At 42.9% G+C, this 20178-nt stretch overlaps 2 protein-coding genes across 10 annotated transcripts in view; one reads left to right on the top strand and one right to left on the bottom strand.

Moving 5' to 3' along the window:
* Positions 1-18943, top strand: part of dnajc24 (DnaJ (Hsp40) homolog, subfamily C, member 24) — a 103788-nt gene extending 84845 nt beyond the window's left edge. Inside the window, exons 5-6 of the mRNA XM_041197389.1 lie at positions 12382-12450; positions 15787-18943. Of these exons, the coding sequence (XP_041053323.1) occupies positions 12382-12450; positions 15787-15920 (203 nt within the window). The 3' untranslated portion in view covers positions 15921-18943. The remainder of the gene's footprint in view (positions 1-12381; positions 12451-15786) is intronic.
* immp1l (inner mitochondrial membrane peptidase subunit 1) overlaps positions 16843-20178 on the bottom strand; it is a 165978-nt gene continuing 162642 nt past the window's right edge. For all 9 annotated transcript variants that reach the window (XM_041197381.1, XM_041197383.1, XM_041197384.1 and 6 more), the window contains 2 exons: positions 19224-19334; positions 16843-19030 (listed from right to left, as the gene is read on the bottom strand). In XM_041197381.1, coding sequence (XP_041053315.1) covers positions 18968-19030; positions 19224-19334 — 174 coding nt within the window. In that variant the 3' untranslated portion in view covers positions 16843-18967. The remainder of the gene's footprint in view (positions 19031-19223; positions 19335-20178) is intronic.

Here is a 20178-nt window from a genome sequence, read left to right as displayed (position 1 = left end):
TGAAAAGCAGCCCGCCCCTGCAAAAATGGGAACCATTGTGTTTAGGGTTGGGACTTAAGATTTTTGGCCACTTCTGCCATTTTTACCATGAGAGGCTCTCTGTTGTGACAAAAACCTGGGCCACAGTTACTGTAAGTTGACCCTAGTTCAAAATGGTTGCTACTATTCGAAGTCCTGCTCAGGGGACATTTATAAACCTTAAGAGTGACATCGCACGAATGATGTAACATCTGTGTCCAAGCATTAATGACGGGTATATGTGCTAGATCTGAACTTGTTCTTTTTAGATCCTAGGCATAACTGAGTAAGGCTAAACATCTTACCCTGCAATTTTATGCTTCTGTTTTTTGGCATTTGAAACTTCAAATGTAGTTTGGAAAATTCCCATTGCATAACTGCCTCCAACTTCATATAAAAAATTCTAGGCTAGTTATGTTCAATGTATGACCTGTGAAAGATTAATACAGAAGCCATGTATTAAAGCAATATTAACTTTCTGCTCTTAAGAGGAGTCATATGGACTCGAAACGTTAACTCTGTTTTTCTCTCCACAGATGCTGTTAGACCTACTGAGTTTATCCAGCATTTTCTGTTTTTGTTGACTTTCAGCTCTCTGTCTGTTGAAATTGTGTTTTGCTGTAATTTAATACTGTCTGATAAAAATTACTAATAAAGGGGAAATTATTCTGAGCAATTGCTTACTTCCCCCATGTCTCTGAGGTATAGCATCTGTTGAATGAAGGGCAACCAACCCTGCACAAAAAGAGGACATTCTGGAAAAATGCTGCACGTCAGTCAGCATAAAAAGAAAAAGCAAGTTATGCTATTTCAAGTCTGAAAGGTATGCACCCAAAACACCAGAACCTTCCCTATTCTCTTTACAGATGCTGACGAGCCACCATTTTCTGGTCTTATTTCACATTTCCAATTTTCCCTTCATATTTGGTAGTGTGACCTTTCATGGCATAGAACCAGTTATCTTGGCATCCTGTGTGCAGTAGAGGGTTAACTTTGCTGACAATTTGCAAGTACGAGGTTCAAAATCTAAATTTGGGGAAAAGGTGCTGTTTATCACCATTTATTTAGGCCTATAAATGCATAATATATGAACAAAAGCTGTAGCACTTAGTGCCAGCACCAATTGTGTAGTTAGTTGAACTGTCAATTCTGTTGCATAATGATCTCCAAAATACAGTCTGCATTCAACAGGAATAAATGCAAAGGCAACTAGATTATATAGAATTTTTGTTTTGTAAATATTTCTGAGCAAAGTCTCAGCTGTCAAAGAATATAGGGCGGAATTGTTCCAGAAATGAGCAAAGTCGTATACCGGGTGGGGAAATCGGCATGTGATCCGCCGACGGCAGTGGTGGCTTTTTCCACCGTATTGTGTGCCACTTTGTTTAAAAAATTGAGGGGTATGGGTTTTACCTCAGATTGCTTCCCTTGCCCCGCTGTGACCTCCAGCCTTCAGTTAGCCGGGCGCCGTATTTAAAGGCCGCCCCTGCTCAGAACTAGCACTCTTCAAGGGATAAGAAGCTGCTGGGAACTGATGGCTGCCAAAGGGAGGAAACATGTGCCCCCAGATTTATCAATGGTTCCCTTGAGCACCCACTTGATGCAGTGGAGGCCCGCAGCGAAGTCCTCTACCCCTGCTCTGGGAGAAGAACCTCATCCAAGGTGACAAATCCAGCATGGGAAGCGGTGGCAGTGATGGTCAGCGCCAACGTCCTCCAAAAGAGGGTAGCCACCCAGTGCTGAAAGAGGATGAATGATCTCCGTTCCACCAGGTTAAGTCATTCTTCTCATCACTCTCAACTCTCTCACACTCAAACCCATCACATTCACAGGGATCTCACTCACTGCCAGTTCAAGGGACATCACCAGTCACTCACGCCCACCTTCATTTGCCCTGCAGATCATGTTGTCATCCCATCCTTGGCACCACTCAGCATCACACATGCCAGGCATCCTTCTCAGCTGGCTGACAGGCATCCTGCTTACACTCTTTCCATCTGTATTCATGCAGGGCAAACTGGCACACAACAAAAGGGAGAGGTCGCAGACTGGTGGAGGAATGTCTGACATCAAGGTCCTCACAGACTTTGAAAATAAAGCCATCCAGCAGGCTGACAACGATGTGGACTGTCCCTGTGCTGACTGTGAAGTCGGTGGCACTCAACCATGTGAGGATCCAGCAGTGCAACATCCATCTGGAAACCATGTTGTGAGTGAGTTCTCCTGTTCCACAGTCCCCGCCATGCACTAATTATCTCTCCTTGCTTTTGCAGGCACATCTGGGAAGCAGCCGAGGGGGTCCACAAGTCAGGCCCTTGACTCCAGCCCAAGAGAGAGGAATCGACAGATACCGAAATTGAAGACCCATCACAGCGCTCACCCACCCTACACCAGTGCAGAGTCACACACCATGGTGGGACCTAGTTCTAGAGTAGCCTTGGGGTCACAATCTGGTGAGCAAATTGCACTGTCTGATCCACAGCAGGCAGAGACAGGGACTTCCCAGGTTGCTGGCACTCGCAGGATTGCTGGAGGCCTGAAATCTGCTCAGTCTGAGTCAGATGAGGAGCCTTTGGACTTGGTCATACCTCAATTGCTGGAGCTGCAAAGGCAAGCTCGGGAACATTGGGAAGGGATGTCTGCTGGACCCCTCAGATTGCAAGGCATGATGGAGGAGTCCGTTCTCCTTCAGTCGGAGGTGATAGTGCCAGCATGCCAATGCACCGAGCTCAACGCTGGTAGGATGGTGGCTGCCATGGAGACCTTTGTCCAGGATATTGGTCCTGCATTGCTGCAGGAGCTGCACGGCAACACTGAGGCACTTGCAGGTATCCATCAGTATCAATTGCGGGGGGGGGGGAGTGGGGAATCTGGAGCTCACTCCAGCCGCCCCATCCGAATCCCCTCTTTCTGTGACCCCAGCACCTCCAGCTCCACAGGCTGAGAATGGCGCCACAGCCACACAGCAGGCTGCCGAAAGCAAGCCAGGGCCCTTCAGGGCTCCGCCTCCAGAGGATGCCCAGCAAGGTCATCACAGAGAACACAGCGTAGCAGTCAGCAGGCCATCTCCACCTCCACTGTGGATGTAGGGGAAGCACCAAGACATAGGGTTAATAAGGTCAAAAAGATGTAACTCTTTTGATTCAACGAAATAAACTAAATTATTAAAATCAGGGACAAAGTAAAAGGCAGCCCTTTAAAAGGAAACTGCAAAAACAAAAGATAAGATGCAAAGGAAACTTACCGACATTAAATCAAAATGTGATTAAAGGGGTCAGTAAAACACCCCAGTCCCCGCAGTGCCCATCGAGCATGGAAGGCCTCGACGGTGCCGGCAGACTTCTCGTGCACCCTCTCCAGGGACACCCGGCTGCAAACAGAGCCACGGAAGAGGGGCAGACAGTTGGGTCAGACAACCCCTCGATCGCCCGCTGTCTAGACCTGTTAATGGCCAACTTGGCCAGGCCCAGGAGCAGGTTCACGAGGAGGTCCTCCTCCCTCCCTGTCCCCCTCCGCACCGGGTGCCTGTAGATCAGGAGTGTGGGGCTGAAGTGCAAACAAAACAACAGTAAAAGATTTTTCAAGAAACTAAAAAGGGGGTGCAACCTGCAACAATCAGCACAGACGTGGTCCACGGACTCCACAGGACGCAAAAGATGCAGGAATCTTGGGAGTCCATGAACTGACACAACCTATGGTTGTCTGGGACTGCTGCCTGTAATACTCTCCACCCCACGTCCCCGATGGAAAGTGGGAGGACATCCCCGTAGAGGGCTCCCCACTGGGGACCTTCACCTTTGGACGGCAACATGGCACGTACCTGGTTGGTGGGCAAGGGCAAGAAAGTGAAGGGTGTGCAGCAGCAGCCCACACATGAAATCCCTCTGCACCATGCTAAAGGCCATGGAGGATATATCCGTGAGGTGACTCAGGTTGCAGGGCACCAGCTCCCAAGGGAGGGTTCGGGGCTTGGGGCCAATGTGAAATTCCATCTGAATGGGTACTCAAAAAAGATGTAGTTGCATAACATGGGCACAGGTGTTAATCATACATACTTAATATTGACCATTGTAAATACGCTCCAAGAATGTCTTCTTGTCTATGATTCCTTGTTATGATGAGCAGTGTTCATGTCAATCAGATGGGAAACCTTGCTTTCTGCATGAAATTAAGGCTAATGTTGCAATCCAGGACCTCTCCTCTGTGCAGTGTGTAACCTTTAGAGCACAGTGATTGTCCGGCTTCAAAGTCACTCTCCAGATTAGTGATGCATGCACCTCCATGTGGCTTTTTGTTTGCTGCAAGAATCTCATATCCAAGAATCACTGGGTTTCATGATGTTCTCTGTGTGCTCTCAGCACCTTAGAGGTGGGACACCACCAGGCCCCCCGCCCCGCCCAATCACCTGACAGGTGAAGGTGTGGTGCTGAACGGAACAGGTGATGAAGTCTGCCCAACAATCAAGTTGTCTGAAAGTCCATGTACCTGCTGTATCTCAACAGCATCTCCAGGATGAGAGCTTCTTCCCAGAGCGTATATGCGCTGCCCTCAGCCAGACAGGTGCCAGATGTTCCCAGATGCAATGTGAAGATCTCAGGAGTGTCCTCACTGCATCTAATCATCATCCTCTTGGAACCTTGTGGCAATGATGTCCTCACGAATACACCTGTCTCGTCTGGCCAGTGCAATGGGCCCCATCGCCTGCACCATCGCTTTCCAGGGCCTCATGTCCTTCAGCTTCCTCCTCATTGGTGGAAGACGTGCAGCTCTTGCATCTCCTCATCATCCAGGTCCTGCCCTCTCTGCATCACCAGGTTGTGTAGCACGCAGCAAACCACTATGAAGCATGACATTCTCTGGGGAGTGTACTGCAGTGCTCCACCAAATCTGTCCAAGTACTGGAACCTCATTTTCACGATGCCTTTGATGTACTTAACCAAACTCCAGATTGTGGCATGAACCTCGTTATACTTCCTCTCACCAGGAGTCTGAGGCCACCGCACTGTCATCAGCCACGTCCTTTGTGGGTGACCCCTGTCCCCAAGGAACCAACCCTGAATGTTGGGATGTGGTCCCTGGGCAATGTCAGATGTCTGAGACCTGCTGAGAATATACAAGTCGTGGATGCTTTTGGGGTATCTTGCATACATCTGCATGATCTGTTTGTTATGGTCGCTGAACATTGAGGTTCACATACTAGATTGCTCATTGCCAAGGAGATTTAAGAGCCATGTGAGTGCAGTCAGTGACACCCTGCACCTGTGGGAATCTGGAAATCTCAGCAAATCCCAGTGCTTTTGCTTCCTGGCTTGCCTGATCACTGTCGAAGTTGACAAAGTTATGTTCCTTGGCAAAGAGGGCATCCGTGACCTCCTGGATACATTTATGGGTGGAGGCTTGTGAGATCCTGCAAATGTCCTCAGTGGACTCTTGGAAGGACCTACTGCTGTAGAAATTGATCGTGGTGGTAACTTTAATGGCCACTGGCAGTGGATGCCCTCTGAGTCCCCGTGGTGCCAAATCCTGCAGAAGGTGGCAAATGTGTTTTACCAGTTCCCTTGAAGTGCGCATGCATCAGTGACGTTGTTTCTTGGTCATCTGCAGGTAGCACATGCACCATCTATAGACCCTGGGTCTAGAGATACACCTACGACCGACGGCTCTTTGGGGTTCATCCTCTTTGCATGGAGGGGGCCGAGCCATCCCTTGGTCTTCAGGATTCTGCTCCTCCCTTTGGTGAGCCAGATGCCTCCATCACATTCTTTTCCTTCTTCTCTCCTCCCTATAAGCAATGAGGCAGACAGTAAGATCACCAAACCCCATGTTCCTGATGATGTCCTCACTGCAGTGTCAAAGAGAGAGACGTGAGGATCACCAATTGTCTCCTAAGGACGACTCTTGGTCAAGTCATCACCTGTTGCTGGCTCTCAAGGCCCCTTATTGCATGCTAGAGAGTCTGGGCCACCACGTGGATGCCCAGTGTTTAGTGCGCATGATGGCTCACCATGCCCCCAACCAGCATTGCCCCACACCACATGACCAAGTGTCGATAGCTTTGGCCACTCTGCTGCATCCTGAACTCTCACCCCAGGCTCAGGCATTGTCCTAAACTGCACTCCAAGGCTTTGCAGTTTGCTTGAACCATGAAGCTGACTTTTCAATGTCTATTTAAACATAATGCAAGGGACTAGGAGCGCATCACTCCATCAGTGTTCAATAACCACCTTTCTCAAGAGGATCCTCAAGCTTGCCCAGTTGCCGAATGGTTCTTCAGCGCCATGGCACTCATTTAAGTTTGAAGTGTGCGTGCGAGGGGTTAACATTAGAGGAGCAATCATTGGCATTGTCAGGTTAGTGCTACTTGAGTGGGCACAATTGCTTGACTAGCCTGACTCCAAGCATGTCAATTGAGCTCAAGCTAAATACTCTCAGCTGTGTTTTGATATGTTTTGGCATTTACCCAGCCATTTTCTCCCCCCCGGCATGTGTTTATGTTCAAACTTCAGTCTCTGCTGCCTCCCCCTTGCACTGTTACCCTGAGGTTCCCTTCTCCCCCTTCCCCATCTTGTGCTGTCGCCTTTGCCCCGGCACCACAATTGAGCCACAAGAAGCCGTTGCAGAGACTTCCTGGGTGCCTCCACCATCCCGCCCCTGGCCCCCGAATTTGCAGAGCCACTTCCTTGCATTGGGATCATCGCAAGCGCTGTGCAAAGATGTGTGCGCTCACCTCCAAGTTTCCCTCAAAATTCAGGTTGCCGGGATTTAAAGGCAGCTATAACTCACACAGTCATAAAATCACGCCGACGTAGGTTTTAAATTTGACGTGGGAGGATGATTCCAGCGTGTGGCACAATAATGAGATGCAAATGCATTCAAATTAAGTTCCTGACGTTTGACGGCAGGAAACATGGCTGGCCATTGACGGGGAAGGGGACAATCGCTTCCTAGATTCACGTCGCCGAGGGCCTACTCGCGAGATTCTATGATCTCGCCACCAAACATGCCCGTCACGATCGGGCATGGAAAACCCCAGCCATACATTTAAATGCCAAAATTGCAAATTATTTGTTCCAATTCCAGCTTATTTGGCATTGCTGTTGTCTGGAGTTTTTTTAAAATTTGTTCGTGAGATTTGGGCTTCACTGGCAAAACCAGCATTTATTGCCCATCCCAAATTGTTCTTGAGAAACTAGTGGTGAGCCACCCTGAGCTGCTGTAATCCATGTGGTGCAGTTACATCCACAGTGCTGTTTGGGAGGAAGTTCCAGGATTATGATCCAGTGACAATGAAGGAACAGTGATGTATTTCCAAGTCAGGATGGTGAGTTAATTGGAGTGGAACTTGCAAGTGGTGATGTTCCCATGTGGCTGCTGCCCTTGTCCTTCTTGGTGGTAAGGTTTGTCGGTTTAGAAGGTGCTATCAAAGGAAGCAGTGATGCCAGGACCATTCTGTTACCTAATTCATGGACATTACTTTATGCTGGAGTTATACCTTGGATTTTAGAGCTTTAGAGATTATAAATTTTCTGCATATCTTGATGGAGCTGTCTGCTCTTTGAGAGTCTTGTCTCTTACGTGCCTTAATGCCTTACTGTTCTGCTGTTGGTGAGATACTCCTGAGACTCCAAACTCAAAGGAGCAGAGAGTTCCCTAAATTATTTATGAACAGTAACATTTTCAGAATTTGTCTTCTACTGCTAACCTCAACTTTTTATATATGTATGGAAAAAAATTGAAGCTTTGCTTTTGAAATGGCATCTGTGTGTTGCAAATGAATGGAAGATTTGGCCTGTGATATTCAAACTGTGGATTCCTTTCAGGAGTGTGGGTAGGATGCAGATGTTAAGTGATTTGAGAATTATATCATACGCAGCAGCAACTTAGAAATATCCCTTATTGAAACTATAATATATTTTAACCAACACTGAATAATGAAATAGAAAATAACTGGAAATGGGTAGAGGTTGTTAAGCATGATTTGGGTACAAGCTTTGTCAATGTTTTCTGTTTTGTTTTATTTGATTACAGTTTTCTTTGTACCTTCCATGTTTGTAACAGCTGATTCACTGCTTCTAAATTCTACAGTTTACAGGCATCAACTAACCCAACTTTTAAATCTCCATCTGAGAACAGTTCAGTAGGTCAGCTGGTGCTAACTGACTATCTTCACTGGTGAAAGCAAAATTGGAAGTGGTGTAACAGTTAGGATAAATGTGAAGCATTGCCTTAGATTGGAAGTAGAATGTTGGGATTTCTTTTTTTCACAACCAGTGCCCTTAATGACCTAAGCAATGACAACAAAGTGCAGGTATAACATGAAAGTGCTGAGAAGTGACAGCAACTTTGTTTTGTGTCAGTTCTTAAAGAAAATTCCCTGTGAATGCACGTTCCCTCAGACACATTCCAGGTGTTGTCAGCCATCAAATGATCATGTGCTATTTCTTACATTACAACAGTAAGTACACTTCATACAGTACTTCATTGGCTGTAAAACACTTTGAGACGCCCTGTGGTAATGAAAAGCATGATGTAAATGCAAGTCTTCCTTCTTTTCATTTGTGTGGCTACCAGTTACAATTATGATGTGCCTTTTAAAAATAATTCCACAATGCCAAGCACAGCGATTGAGCAGCAAAGAGAAGAGTCAGGGGAGGGTAGCTCAATGCATGTCCAAGAAGAAGCAGACTTTGAGGAGATTTTTGAAAATGGGACAGAAATAGCAATGTGTGAGGAGTGGTTTAGGTCTACTGTTCCAAGCTGTGCCAGTTACTGACCTTTCAATAGTACATGTTGACATCCCTACAAGCAGAGTGCACAATTCATAATTGGAGAATCTGAAACTCAACCTGTGTCAGTAACATGGTTTGGATACTTCTAAAAAAAAATGCTTTCCCCTGCGGCCCCCCCCCCATCCCACAGGAAACCAGTAGTTCAAACTTGTCAATACACATTCCAGGAACTGCACCTCATCTTTCAGTTAGGCACTTTACAGCCTTCTGGACTCCACATAAAATCAACAATTTTAGACAGTAATCTGCCTCCATTTTGTTTCCTTTTTGCATTTTTCAGTCCTCTTTCTTTTCATTTGTTTTTGCTTTTAGACGACAGCTGTTCACTATTCTGCCATTCACATCTCCTCTGTACCATCTTTTGTTTCTTTGCTTGTCATTTCCTTTGACTCTGCCCCACCAATTCTTTTGTCATTTAATGTCTCCTGTCTTCTGCCCTATCACAAACCTTACCTATTGTTCTTTTTCTACCCGCTCATTTGACGGACTTAAAAATTTCACTTCATTACTCCTCCAGATCTTAGGAAAGGTCATCGATCTGAAAAGTTAACTCCATGTTTCTCTCTCCACAAATGCTGCCAAGACCTGCTGAGTATTTCCAGCATTTTCTGTTTTTATTTGAGCTCGAATTTGTTCCTTAAGCTTCAGTATAGAGCCACAATCACTGAAGCCTTTGTGGCCAAATGAATGTGGTTGGAGGCTTGATGCAAATAAGGCCCGTGTAGAATGAACAGGTGATGCTTGCTTGATATGTATCAAAGAGTACATCATCCTTTAGATAAAGTTGTTGCTGCTATTTATCGCTCTTCACGATCTGAACAGCACAGCAGTCCAGCTGCCGCCTTGTGTTTTTAAACATTAAATCATTGTTTCTAACCTCTGCAAAAAATATAAAAACTTCCTTTTGATTCACCAGAATAAGGCTTGAAGAATGTTTTTCCCAGTTGTTGAAAGAAATGACCAGAAAAGGATTGTAATTTTACACTAGTAATGTAACAAAGTATTGATAGCGCAATGGTTTGATGTGAAATATATCATTGGAAAAGTAATGCTGTTTTCACGATGCTGAGAATAACAGGTGTCAGACAGATTAGAAAGGTGGAATACAAGACGGCTCACATCACAAAACCATGCCTGATCATATTATGATTCTCTTAAATCCTGCTACTCCCTCCTTAGTAATGGATTCCAGCATTTTCCCAATGTCAAATATTGGGTTTACTGGCCTATAGTTTCCCGCTCTCTGTCTCCCCCCCTTTCTTGAATAGTGGTGTTACATTTTGGTTTTCCAATTTGCTGGGACGTTTCCAGAATCTAGGGAATTTTGGAAGATTACAGCCAATGCAACTGCAGTCACTTCCTTTAAGGCCCTTGAAAGGTGTTGAGCTTCTTGAGTTGCACTTATCCAGGCAAGTGGAAAGTATTTTATCTCCTGACTTGTACCTTTTGGGTGATGGAAAGATTTTAGGAAGTCAGGATGAGTTACTTGCTGCAGAATTCCCAGCCTCTGACCTAATTTTGTAGTCACAGCGTTTACGTGGCTAGTTCAGTTCAGTTTCTGGTCAGTGGTGACCCCCAGGATATTGATGATAGGGGTTTAAGCAGCTCACCACCACCTTCTCAAGGGCAACTAGGGATAGGCAATAAATGCTGGCTCAGCCAGCGAAGCCCACGCCCCATTAATGAACAAAAAAATAAATTAAATAATGCCGTTGAATATCAAGAGAAAATGATTAGATTCTCTCTTGTTGGAGATGGTCATGGCCTTACACTTGCTTGGCATGAATGTCACTTGCCACTTAGCAGTCAAGTCTGAATGCTGTCTTGCTGCATGTGGAATGGAGTGCTTCAGTATCTGAGGAGTTGTGAACGTACTGAACATTGTGCATTCATCAGTGCACGTCGCCACCTCTGACTTTATCATGGAGGAAAGGTCATTGCTGAAGTAGCTGAAGATGGTTGGGCCTAGGACACTACCTTGAGGAACTCCTGCAGAGATGTCCTGATGTTCAGATGATTGGCCTCCAGCAACCAAACCTTTGTGTTTTGTATGACTCCAAACAGTGAGAGTTTCCCCTTGATTCCTATTAACCAGTTTTGCTCGAGTTCCTTCACACCAGACTCAGTCAAATGCTGCCTTGATGTCAAGGGCCATCATTCTCAGCTCACCTCAAGGAATTTGGCTTACTGCAGCATAACTAATTTGTGACTCACTTTCACGGGGAATTGAGTCAGTTTTGAGGCCCAACGTTGTAGCAATGGCAGTTTGCAGTACAATTAATGTCTGTCCTGGTGATGCCAAAATTCTCCTGTTGATCTCCTAAGATTGAACTATTTTGATATCATTGGTGTTTTTAAAACCAATAAAATTACAAAGTGTAATGCAATTAAAACAACACCCTTGGCCAGACTATTCCTCCGCTGTACAATGTATTCTAAAATATTCATTTCTCTCTCTCTCTCTCTCCTGTTCTGAAATCGTTAACCTTTAAGCTAGCCTAATATTAACACTTGCAGCAGGAAGTGATCTTATCGAATTAAACTCTAGGGAGGTTACAACATTAGGAATTCACACCTTTGCATTAATTAACAGTTTCCAATCTAGACCCTGTTCCACATTTACTAAGAAGAATTTGAGTGCTTGCCTAAGTGCTCACTGTATGATTAATATGCACATTTAAAGACTGATAAAATATACAATAAAATCTTAGCAAATGTTAGCATACCTAATGTGTAATTTGTGAAGATCAGCTAATTGATTTGAAGGACTTTAAGTAGGAAATATAAGATGTCTGATTTTAGAGAAACCTTATTTAAAATCCATGTGGATGTTTCATTTCTAGGTAGTGCAGGCAGGATAGATAGCCTATTGTTTAATTCCATTTGTGATAAATATAAGTTAATTAGCACACGGAAAAGCTCCTTCTTCTTGAATATCAAGTTCAATAACAGGCAACAGTGAGCTCTAGTCTATCCTTCATTCAGCTGATCCATATTGAACCTGCCAGTCCTAGTGTAATGGCACATAGTGCTAGTCTACTTTTAATTAGATTGACCAGGCTTAGGTTTTTTCTCTAGAAAATGGAAGGCTGAGGGGGTGACCTGATAGAGGAAAGGGTTTGCTAGGGTAAATGTAGAAAAGATGTTTCCACTTGTAGGGGAACTAAAACTAGAAGTCATACATATAAAATATCCACAAATAAATCCAATAGGGAATTCAAAAGAAACTTCTTTGCCCAGAGAGCGGTTAGCATGTGGAACACAGTACCACTAGAGATAGTTGAGATGAATGGCATAGATGCATTTAAGTGGAAGCTACATGACTACATGAGGGACAAAGAAGAAGTAGGACATGTTGAGAGGATTGAAGGGGGTCATATGGAGCATAAAGTTTGACATGGACCAGTGAGCTGAGTGGCCTGTTTTTGGGCTGTGCATTCTATGCAATGAGGAAAAATATCTTAGGAACTTAGGGAAAATTAATTATTTGAAAATGTGGATTGGCACCATTTCTGCAAAATTAACCATTATTGGCCCTTGATGAAATGAACTGCTCTTTGTTGTTATGTTTCAGAAGTGGCCATGACACAGAATTGGCCAGTTGATGCTCAAGTCCCTTTGGAAGACATGAATTGGATTGAAGGTAAGGATTAGTGCCAGTGTATCTAGAATAATAACTGAAAGTAGAAGGGTTCTGAAACTATTTGCATAGGTGGCAATGAATTTCAGTTTGGCTCAGTCAGTAGCACTGTTGCTCCTGGGTCAGGTTTGTGAGTTGCAGATTGAGTGCACAATCTAGGCTGACAGTTCAGTGCAGTACTGAGGAAGTGCTGCGTTGTCTGAGGTGGGACATGCTGATGGTTCAGGTGGGCTTTTTAACATTCTTTGCTAGAGGAGTAAGTTGTCTGTGTCCTGGTTAATGTTCTTGGACTCAAACAACAACAAAAAGAGCAGATTAACTGATTGCTTATTTCATGGCTGTTGTGGCTTCTTGATATATGAAAAATGGCTACTACACTAACAACAATAACTATACAAAATCAGCTGTTCAATAGGGTGCGGGCTTTCGGAAGTTTAAGGTATGTTTAAAAAGGACACTCTAAAAACAAGTTACTCTGTGGACGTTTGTGTGATGCAATATTTTAAAAGCAACTGGACTTGATTGCTTAAACACAATCCAAGAGGAGGGCATGGGAAGGGGAGATGGTTTTGATGGCAAAGTGGGTTGGATACTGGCTTTGTATCTACCTCTGTGAAAGTTCCCTCTGCTGACTGTAAGGTTTCAATGTGAAATGGGTTTGGCCAGTATTTGTTTACTTGTCTGCAGCAACAACTTGTATTTATATAGGTAGTGCTCTAAAAAGTGAAAAATAGGAAAAGGGTTGCACTTATACAGCACTTTTCACAATCTCAAGACATCTCAAAATGCTTTACAGCTAATGAAGTACTTTTAAGTGTAATCATTATTGTAATGCAGGAAAACATCCCAAGGTGTTTTACAGGAACATTATTAAACAAAATGTGACACCAAGCCACATGAGATAGTAGATGGGTGACCAAAGGTTTGGTCAAAGAGGTATGTGTCAAAGAGGTGTGTGGAAGAGATAGACAGCACAAAACTGCTTGTAGTTCAGCACTAATGCTCCTCAGATTAGGCTACATGTGATTGGTATAGGAAATGCAAAAATGCCACAGTGCCATGGAGAGAGCTGTACTGAAGTTAGGGTTGGACCAACCTTCTGTCTGTGCTCTACCTGACCGAGTGTTTGGGCTGAAGTTGGCTATTCCAATGCCTAGCACTGACATCTCTCATTGTGATGAGCAGAAAAAATGCAAGGATAAATTTAATGGACAGTGAATATGTATTGTGGAATGAGACTGCCTTTTTTGGTTTCTTGTGCCCCTAATTCAACCCCTGTGTATGATGTGGTCCTAAAATTTGCCGATGCTGCACTGAAAAAGTCCATAACAGCATTACAAGTTCGCTAATCTTCCACTTGTCACTCTCTGTCACATTAGCTGTGCTCACCATAATTCAACCTGGAACTCGTTATGTAATAATTCAGGGGTGGAGTAGGTGCCTACTTTTAGCAGAAAGGTTTATTTGTATTCGAGTGTGTTATTGCAAAAGCTTACATTAATAAAAGCACCTTTTAATATTCAAAATATCCCAAGACCCTTTAATAAGAGCCAGAGAAACAATAACCCAGTGTACACATGACCAAAAGTGTGGGCAAAAGGATATGTTTTGGGCATGTTTTGTAAGGTGGAGAGGCTTGAGGAGGAAGTTCTAGAAAGTAAATCCAAGATGCTGATGATGAGATGAAGAGAGGCGGATTGCACAGAAGATCAATCAGAGAATTGAAGGATGGGGGAAGGAATGTGACTGGAGGAGATTACAGATATAGGGTATAGCGAGGCCATTTATTTCATTTGGTGTGTAGGTTATCACTTATTTGATTGTGCTTTGGAAAGTAAACAAAAGAACTGAACTACATTCATTATTCCTTATGGTGATGTTAGTTTGAAAGGCACAAAGGTTTTGCATTATCAATATTCTCTTCCAACAATGCAAAGTTTGCTTGCATTGGTTTCTTGGGTTGTTGATGTTGGAAATGCAGAGATCTGAAAAGTAATTTTTGATCTTTTTACTTGAGTTAGTGAAAACACTACTCCCTCTCTAGCAGTCCCTTGAAGCGAGGAGGATGCTTGCCACGGAGCCCGTTTCAAGGTCTTGTGTGGGGAGTCATTTAATGTGGGCATGCTGTTGTGCTGCAACTGCCATAGTTCTGGCTGACCAGAAAACTCTCCTATCCTTACTGCCTACCATAGGTGTATCAGAAGAATGTGCAGGTTGACTATCAACATGTTTGGTCATGCCACACACACACCTTCCTTAACAATCAAGTCCTTGGGTGAGACTCAAACCCAGAGCTTCTGGCTCAGAAGTAGGGATACTATCTACTGCATCACAAGACTTCCCTGTAAACACCATTAGGTACTTTTAAATTAGAATTGTTTAATAGTTCGTTAGAAGAGAGGATATAACATTAGCAATGATCCCATCTGCAACTTTAATTATGGCATGGCCCCAAACTGTAAAGATAACTTCAACATTTGTGATACCACAACAACGTTTTGCAGACCATTTATTCAGTACCTATGTAATAAATGCCCTGTGGCACTTCAGAGAGTGGTTTATGGAAGGCAGGAAGCCAAGTCAAGCCAGGAAAGCAGAGATATGGGGAGGGGTAAATGAAAGTTTGGTCAAAGAGAATTTGAGAAGGTTTTTTAAATGAGAAAGCTAGAAAGGTTTGGGAGAGAACTCTGGAGAGTAGCGTCTGGGTGGCTGAATGCTGATCACTAATGATGAGGGAGGAGGAGGTGCACAAAAGGGTGGAGTCAGATGAACAAAATGTTGGGGAAGCAGTGGGTACAAGACTGGAGGAGGCTGTGGAGGTGCAAGACTAAAGATTGTGATAGATCTGTGGGACTTAGGGCAGCAGACGTTTTAGACAAGGTTTTTATTTCATTCTCGGATGTGGACATATACTTGCCCTGTGAATTTGGAGTTTATGGATGTTGGACACCAGCAACAAGAGCTTTGGAGTAGTCAAGTCTGAAGGTTACACTGGCAGAGGGACTGGGGTCAGAGCAGAGGTTGGCACTTTGCAGAGATGGAACCAAGTGATCTTGGTGATGGAGAGGTTATGGGGTCTGAAGTTCAGCTCCATAATAAACAACACACTAAGGCTATAAACAGGATATAATCTTTGCAGTTAATGTCATAATGAAGCCTGTGCATCATTAATAACACTCCACCATTTCAATTAAAATCATTAAAAATGTACATCTTTTAATAGCATAACTCAGATACATTGATACATATATTATGATGTAATAATGTCAAAACATTACAAGAAGTTTATTGACTGATTTGTGAAAACAGAAATGCTAATTGGTTAATTTTTTTTTCAAGCTGACCAGTGCTACACATATGGTTGTCGATGCGGTGGTGAATATGTTCTTTCCAAAGAGGAGGCGGAAGAAAATGTATTTCTCCTCTGCTGCAACACTTGCTCTCTCAGCATAGAGATCTTGAAGAGAAGTTGAAGTATTTCAGTTGTGTTTCCTTTAATTTTTCATTTAGAAGATATCGGCCACAGTACAGAATGAAAACTAGAAATGCCGACCATAATGAATTACTGACAACTGCAGCTACCTAGCTGAGACGAATTTTAACTGGCTGCATCACTCGGATTAAAACCAACAGTCAGAGTGTAAGTTTCAGTAAGTTGGGGGCCTAACTTTTCAGTAGCGGGGTTCTACAGTAAACATGCCTCCCAGCACTCATTTTGTACAGATGCTCAGCAACAAGATCTATCCTACCAAGCAACAGAGAATTAATGATGGGAAGAGTTTACATGCAATGCTTTCAATTGTAGTATACAGTACAGACAGCAAGCATGCACCCATGACGTGGCTTTGGAGCAGCGGCTCGGAACAAGCACAAGAGCTCTTGAAGGCAGAGAAGATGGTGTCTCTCTGCCCCAGAGTTAACGTTTGAGCTCTGATACCTTGTGTCCTACTGTGAATATGGAAGTTGTTGAAATTAATAAAGGTTGGATAATCTTGTTTATCTAAATTGTTGTAATTTATGCTTTATGATCTTATAAATATTGATTTTATGGATATTCACTGGACATTAATGGCATTTGTCCATTAATTTAAAAAAGGTCATGTTATTGATTTTTGACCCAACATGTTAAGTCCAACACAATCTGTAAATTTTTTTGTGCTTTTCCTGTTTAAAATCTCTCACTGGAGCTTTCTAGCTGATTTATTGTAGGTTCAAGGCTGTCTCTTGTCCACTTGTCAGATTTCTTCTTAATTGTTTATGATCTATAACAGGATCATAACACTATTTAAATACAACATGGAAGCTTTGCTGACTAAATTTAATATAAAATCTGTCACAGTGAGACAGAATATGATCATCTTTCTTACTCGATCAATTGTAGAGATAACACATTCATTTGAATATAACAAATATTTTATTGTTGAAGAGCAACACAATTTTCTACAATTCGGTTTCTAAGTCTACAAAAATCAATGCAGAAATTTAAAATGTTTTCTGACGCCAAAGAAAAACCACAAGCTAACAGGAGTTTACAGAACAGAAGGAGGTAATTTAGTACATTGTGTCTGTGTTGGTTCTTTACCAGCTTAATCCCACAATCACAAGTATAGTCATTCGTAAATGAGAAAAACTGGTTGACATTGACCCTGTTATAGCACCTTTTTGGTATCTGAAGTTAACATTCAACTGAGCATATTTGGCACTTTGAGGTATGTAGGCAGTATGAGATGTGGTATGCAAGAGTGCCTGCAATCCTTTAGTCACTTGAATGCTTCAATCCACATCGTATGGAAGAAAATATCATTAGAGACGACATTTGCTCTACAAGGTTACCTATTCTAGCATGAACAATCAGAGGTTAGTGACAGAGCAAAGGTAGTGATGGCAGGCCCAGTGCTAGCAGATATAAACAGTCACTGGCATTTTGGTGGGGTTCACTGGTTTGGGGGTGGGAATGAGCCAGCCCATTCAGTCCAGTAATATGCTGTCTATATAGGATTTTGTCTGGTACCTGGACAGGTTCCAGCCAGACAGATGAAGTCCAGCTTGGAGCAACACATTATCTATTATTGCTGATTTCACCTTCCATTTTGGCATTATAAACATGGCAGATTATATTCCAATGAATAGGGTTCTGTAACAAAAAGCAAGAGGCCCACAACAGAAGAAATCAAAACTCAAAACCCTGAAGGAATTTGAAATTATGGGGATTACTCAGTGTAGAAGCACAGAAACACGAGATAAGGCATCCCGAGGTCTAAGTCCTACCATAACATGCGGAATTTGAGTACCAGAGCCAAATACTGAACCAAAAACATTGTCATATATTTTCTGGTTAGGGACTAAACTTCAGGATCTGCCCAGCACTAATCCTGAGCAATGATCAATTTAAACCTAAAGCTGAATAACTTTCATCCCTGATGATTTCCTGTGATCTCAGACAACAGCAGCACATGTGGAATGTGGGGGTTGGGGGGGCAGTGACAGTAGTCTAGTGGTTATGTTACAGGATGAGCAGTCCATAGGCCTGAGCTAATAATTCAGAGAACAGGAATTCAAATCCCACCACAACAGTTAGAGAATTTGACTTCAGTTTAAAAAGATAATTCTATAAACAAAAAGTTTATATGTTAAAATGAATATAAAGCTGTCAAATTGTCATAAAAACCCAACTGGTTTGCTAATACCCTTATCCTGTGTGGGACTCCAGTCCCAGAGCAATGTGGTTGACTCTTAACTGTACTTTTTACAGGGCAGATGACCTACTGCCTGTTCTTGACTTCACTTTCGCCCTGTAAATGTGGGGAGAAGAGGTATACAAAAGCTGTTTCATTGTCAACTGTGGATCCTCAGCTTCTGTCCCTAAGTTGTCTCCTGACTAGAAAATAGTTGACAAATATAATTTTGGGTTTCTACTCAATCAGATAGTTACAGACAGAGGGAGCACAAAAGTACATACTCCAGGTATTGGGTCATCTAGAAGATCTTTTGTAGTCCATAATTGGTTTTCAAACATCAACTGCATTTGAGATTTTAATTTAATAGTAGATCATATCTGCATGTTATTTCAGGCAGTGTGGACATATAAAACTAGACATGGGCCTTCAATTGTGCAAACAGCAAACCTGCACCTTCTCCCACCACTAGTCATCAGATGCTTTAGGCATCATTGCGGTCCCAGCTGCTGGAACATGACTCCTTTCTTTGTGATCATCTGCAATCAGCCTTAGCCTGTCTGAAATACCCTCAATCATTTTCAGAAAACGACCATTCTTTCATCCCAATCCATCCTGAGAAATTCACTGTCCACGACTTTCCGACACCTCCTGTGTGCCTCACATTCCCTTCTGTAGCATGTATTTATCTTTATTATTGTACACAGTTCTGATTACAGGACATTGCTTTCGAAAATCACCACCTGTGATTTATTGATTGCTTGTGAAGTCTTTGGTTTTTGAGTTGTATTTAAATAAAAAATACTCTGTTTGACTGAGAATGAAACCGTTGCCATATCTTTAATTCATCGTGGGAAAGTGCTATTGGGGCTTTCTTTCAGGAAACCAAATTCATGTGGTGGCCAGATCTATAAAATACAAATCAACATTAGTATAATCTCCTACATCCTTGTTATTCACCTGCTTAGTGTCACTCCTTCACTATAATCAGTATATCTTTGACAAGTCTTGTAATTTTTTTCAATGATGTAATGTAGAGAGCTATGATAATTCATGTTATCCTTTCATAAGTAATGGTCTTGAACTGCCGCTATTGTTTACCTTAAAGCATGCTCGACTCCGAATCAATGCATAAGGAATGGGCCCGTAATTCCTGGAATCAGTGGAGTTATGTAGATTGTCACCTTCTAACCAAACATGACCTTTTGGTACCTAAAGAAAAAAATTTAAAAAAATGATTTGAGCGTTTTAAGATAGACAAATACAACTGAAAAAAAAAACACGTATATAAAACTTTGCTTAATTTTTAATCAGTATATTATAACACTGGAGATCTTGTGATGCAGTGAGTCCCTGCCTCTGAGCCAGAAGTTCGGGACTTGATGGCCACGGAAGGTGTGTTCATAAGGTGGCTAAACAGGCAGATTGCCAACCTGCAAATCCTTCCAACATGCCTATGGCAGGCAGTAAGAGATGTAGACTCCTGGTCAGCCATGCTTGATGCAGAGTGGTGCCTCTCAAGCTATAGCCACTGGCTTCATGCTGGAAGAACATTCCAGGAAAAACAAGCAATGGAAAACAGATGTAAGCATATGCTTTGTCCGCCTCATGCATTTCTAGACGCAAGAAGTCTTCTAAGTCTGTTATATCACTGTATTAGCATTAAACTATTGTTTCACAAGCAACTTGTATATTCATAGAGTTAGTTGGCTGTGGCATTTTCAAATTAGTTGCACAGATTGGTGGTACCTGCAGCATCAGCACCAGGCTCGGTCCCCAACTCGCAATTGTTAGATTGCAAAATAACAATCTTGGAGGCTGATAAAACAGAAGGACTGTACCTGATGAATCTGCTGCTGAACATGTCAGGGATGTGACCTTGAAGGCCGTTTAATTTTCATGAAGCTTCTGCCCTTTTTTAAATGAGAATAAAATCTTTTGGGTTACTACTGGGGAAGGTGTTTCATTTACAGGCCACTTGGCTATGAGGTATTGACAAACTAACTGTTGTTATCAGGTGTTATTCTTCCACACCCAGGAAGGATTTAGCATTGAA

This window comes from Carcharodon carcharias, chromosome 10 (genome assembly GCF_017639515.1).
Source record: "Carcharodon carcharias isolate sCarCar2 chromosome 10, sCarCar2.pri, whole genome shotgun sequence".
NCBI lineage: Eukaryota > Metazoa > Chordata > Chondrichthyes > Lamniformes > Lamnidae > Carcharodon > Carcharodon carcharias.
This window is presented reverse-complemented; position numbering and strand designations above follow the sequence as displayed.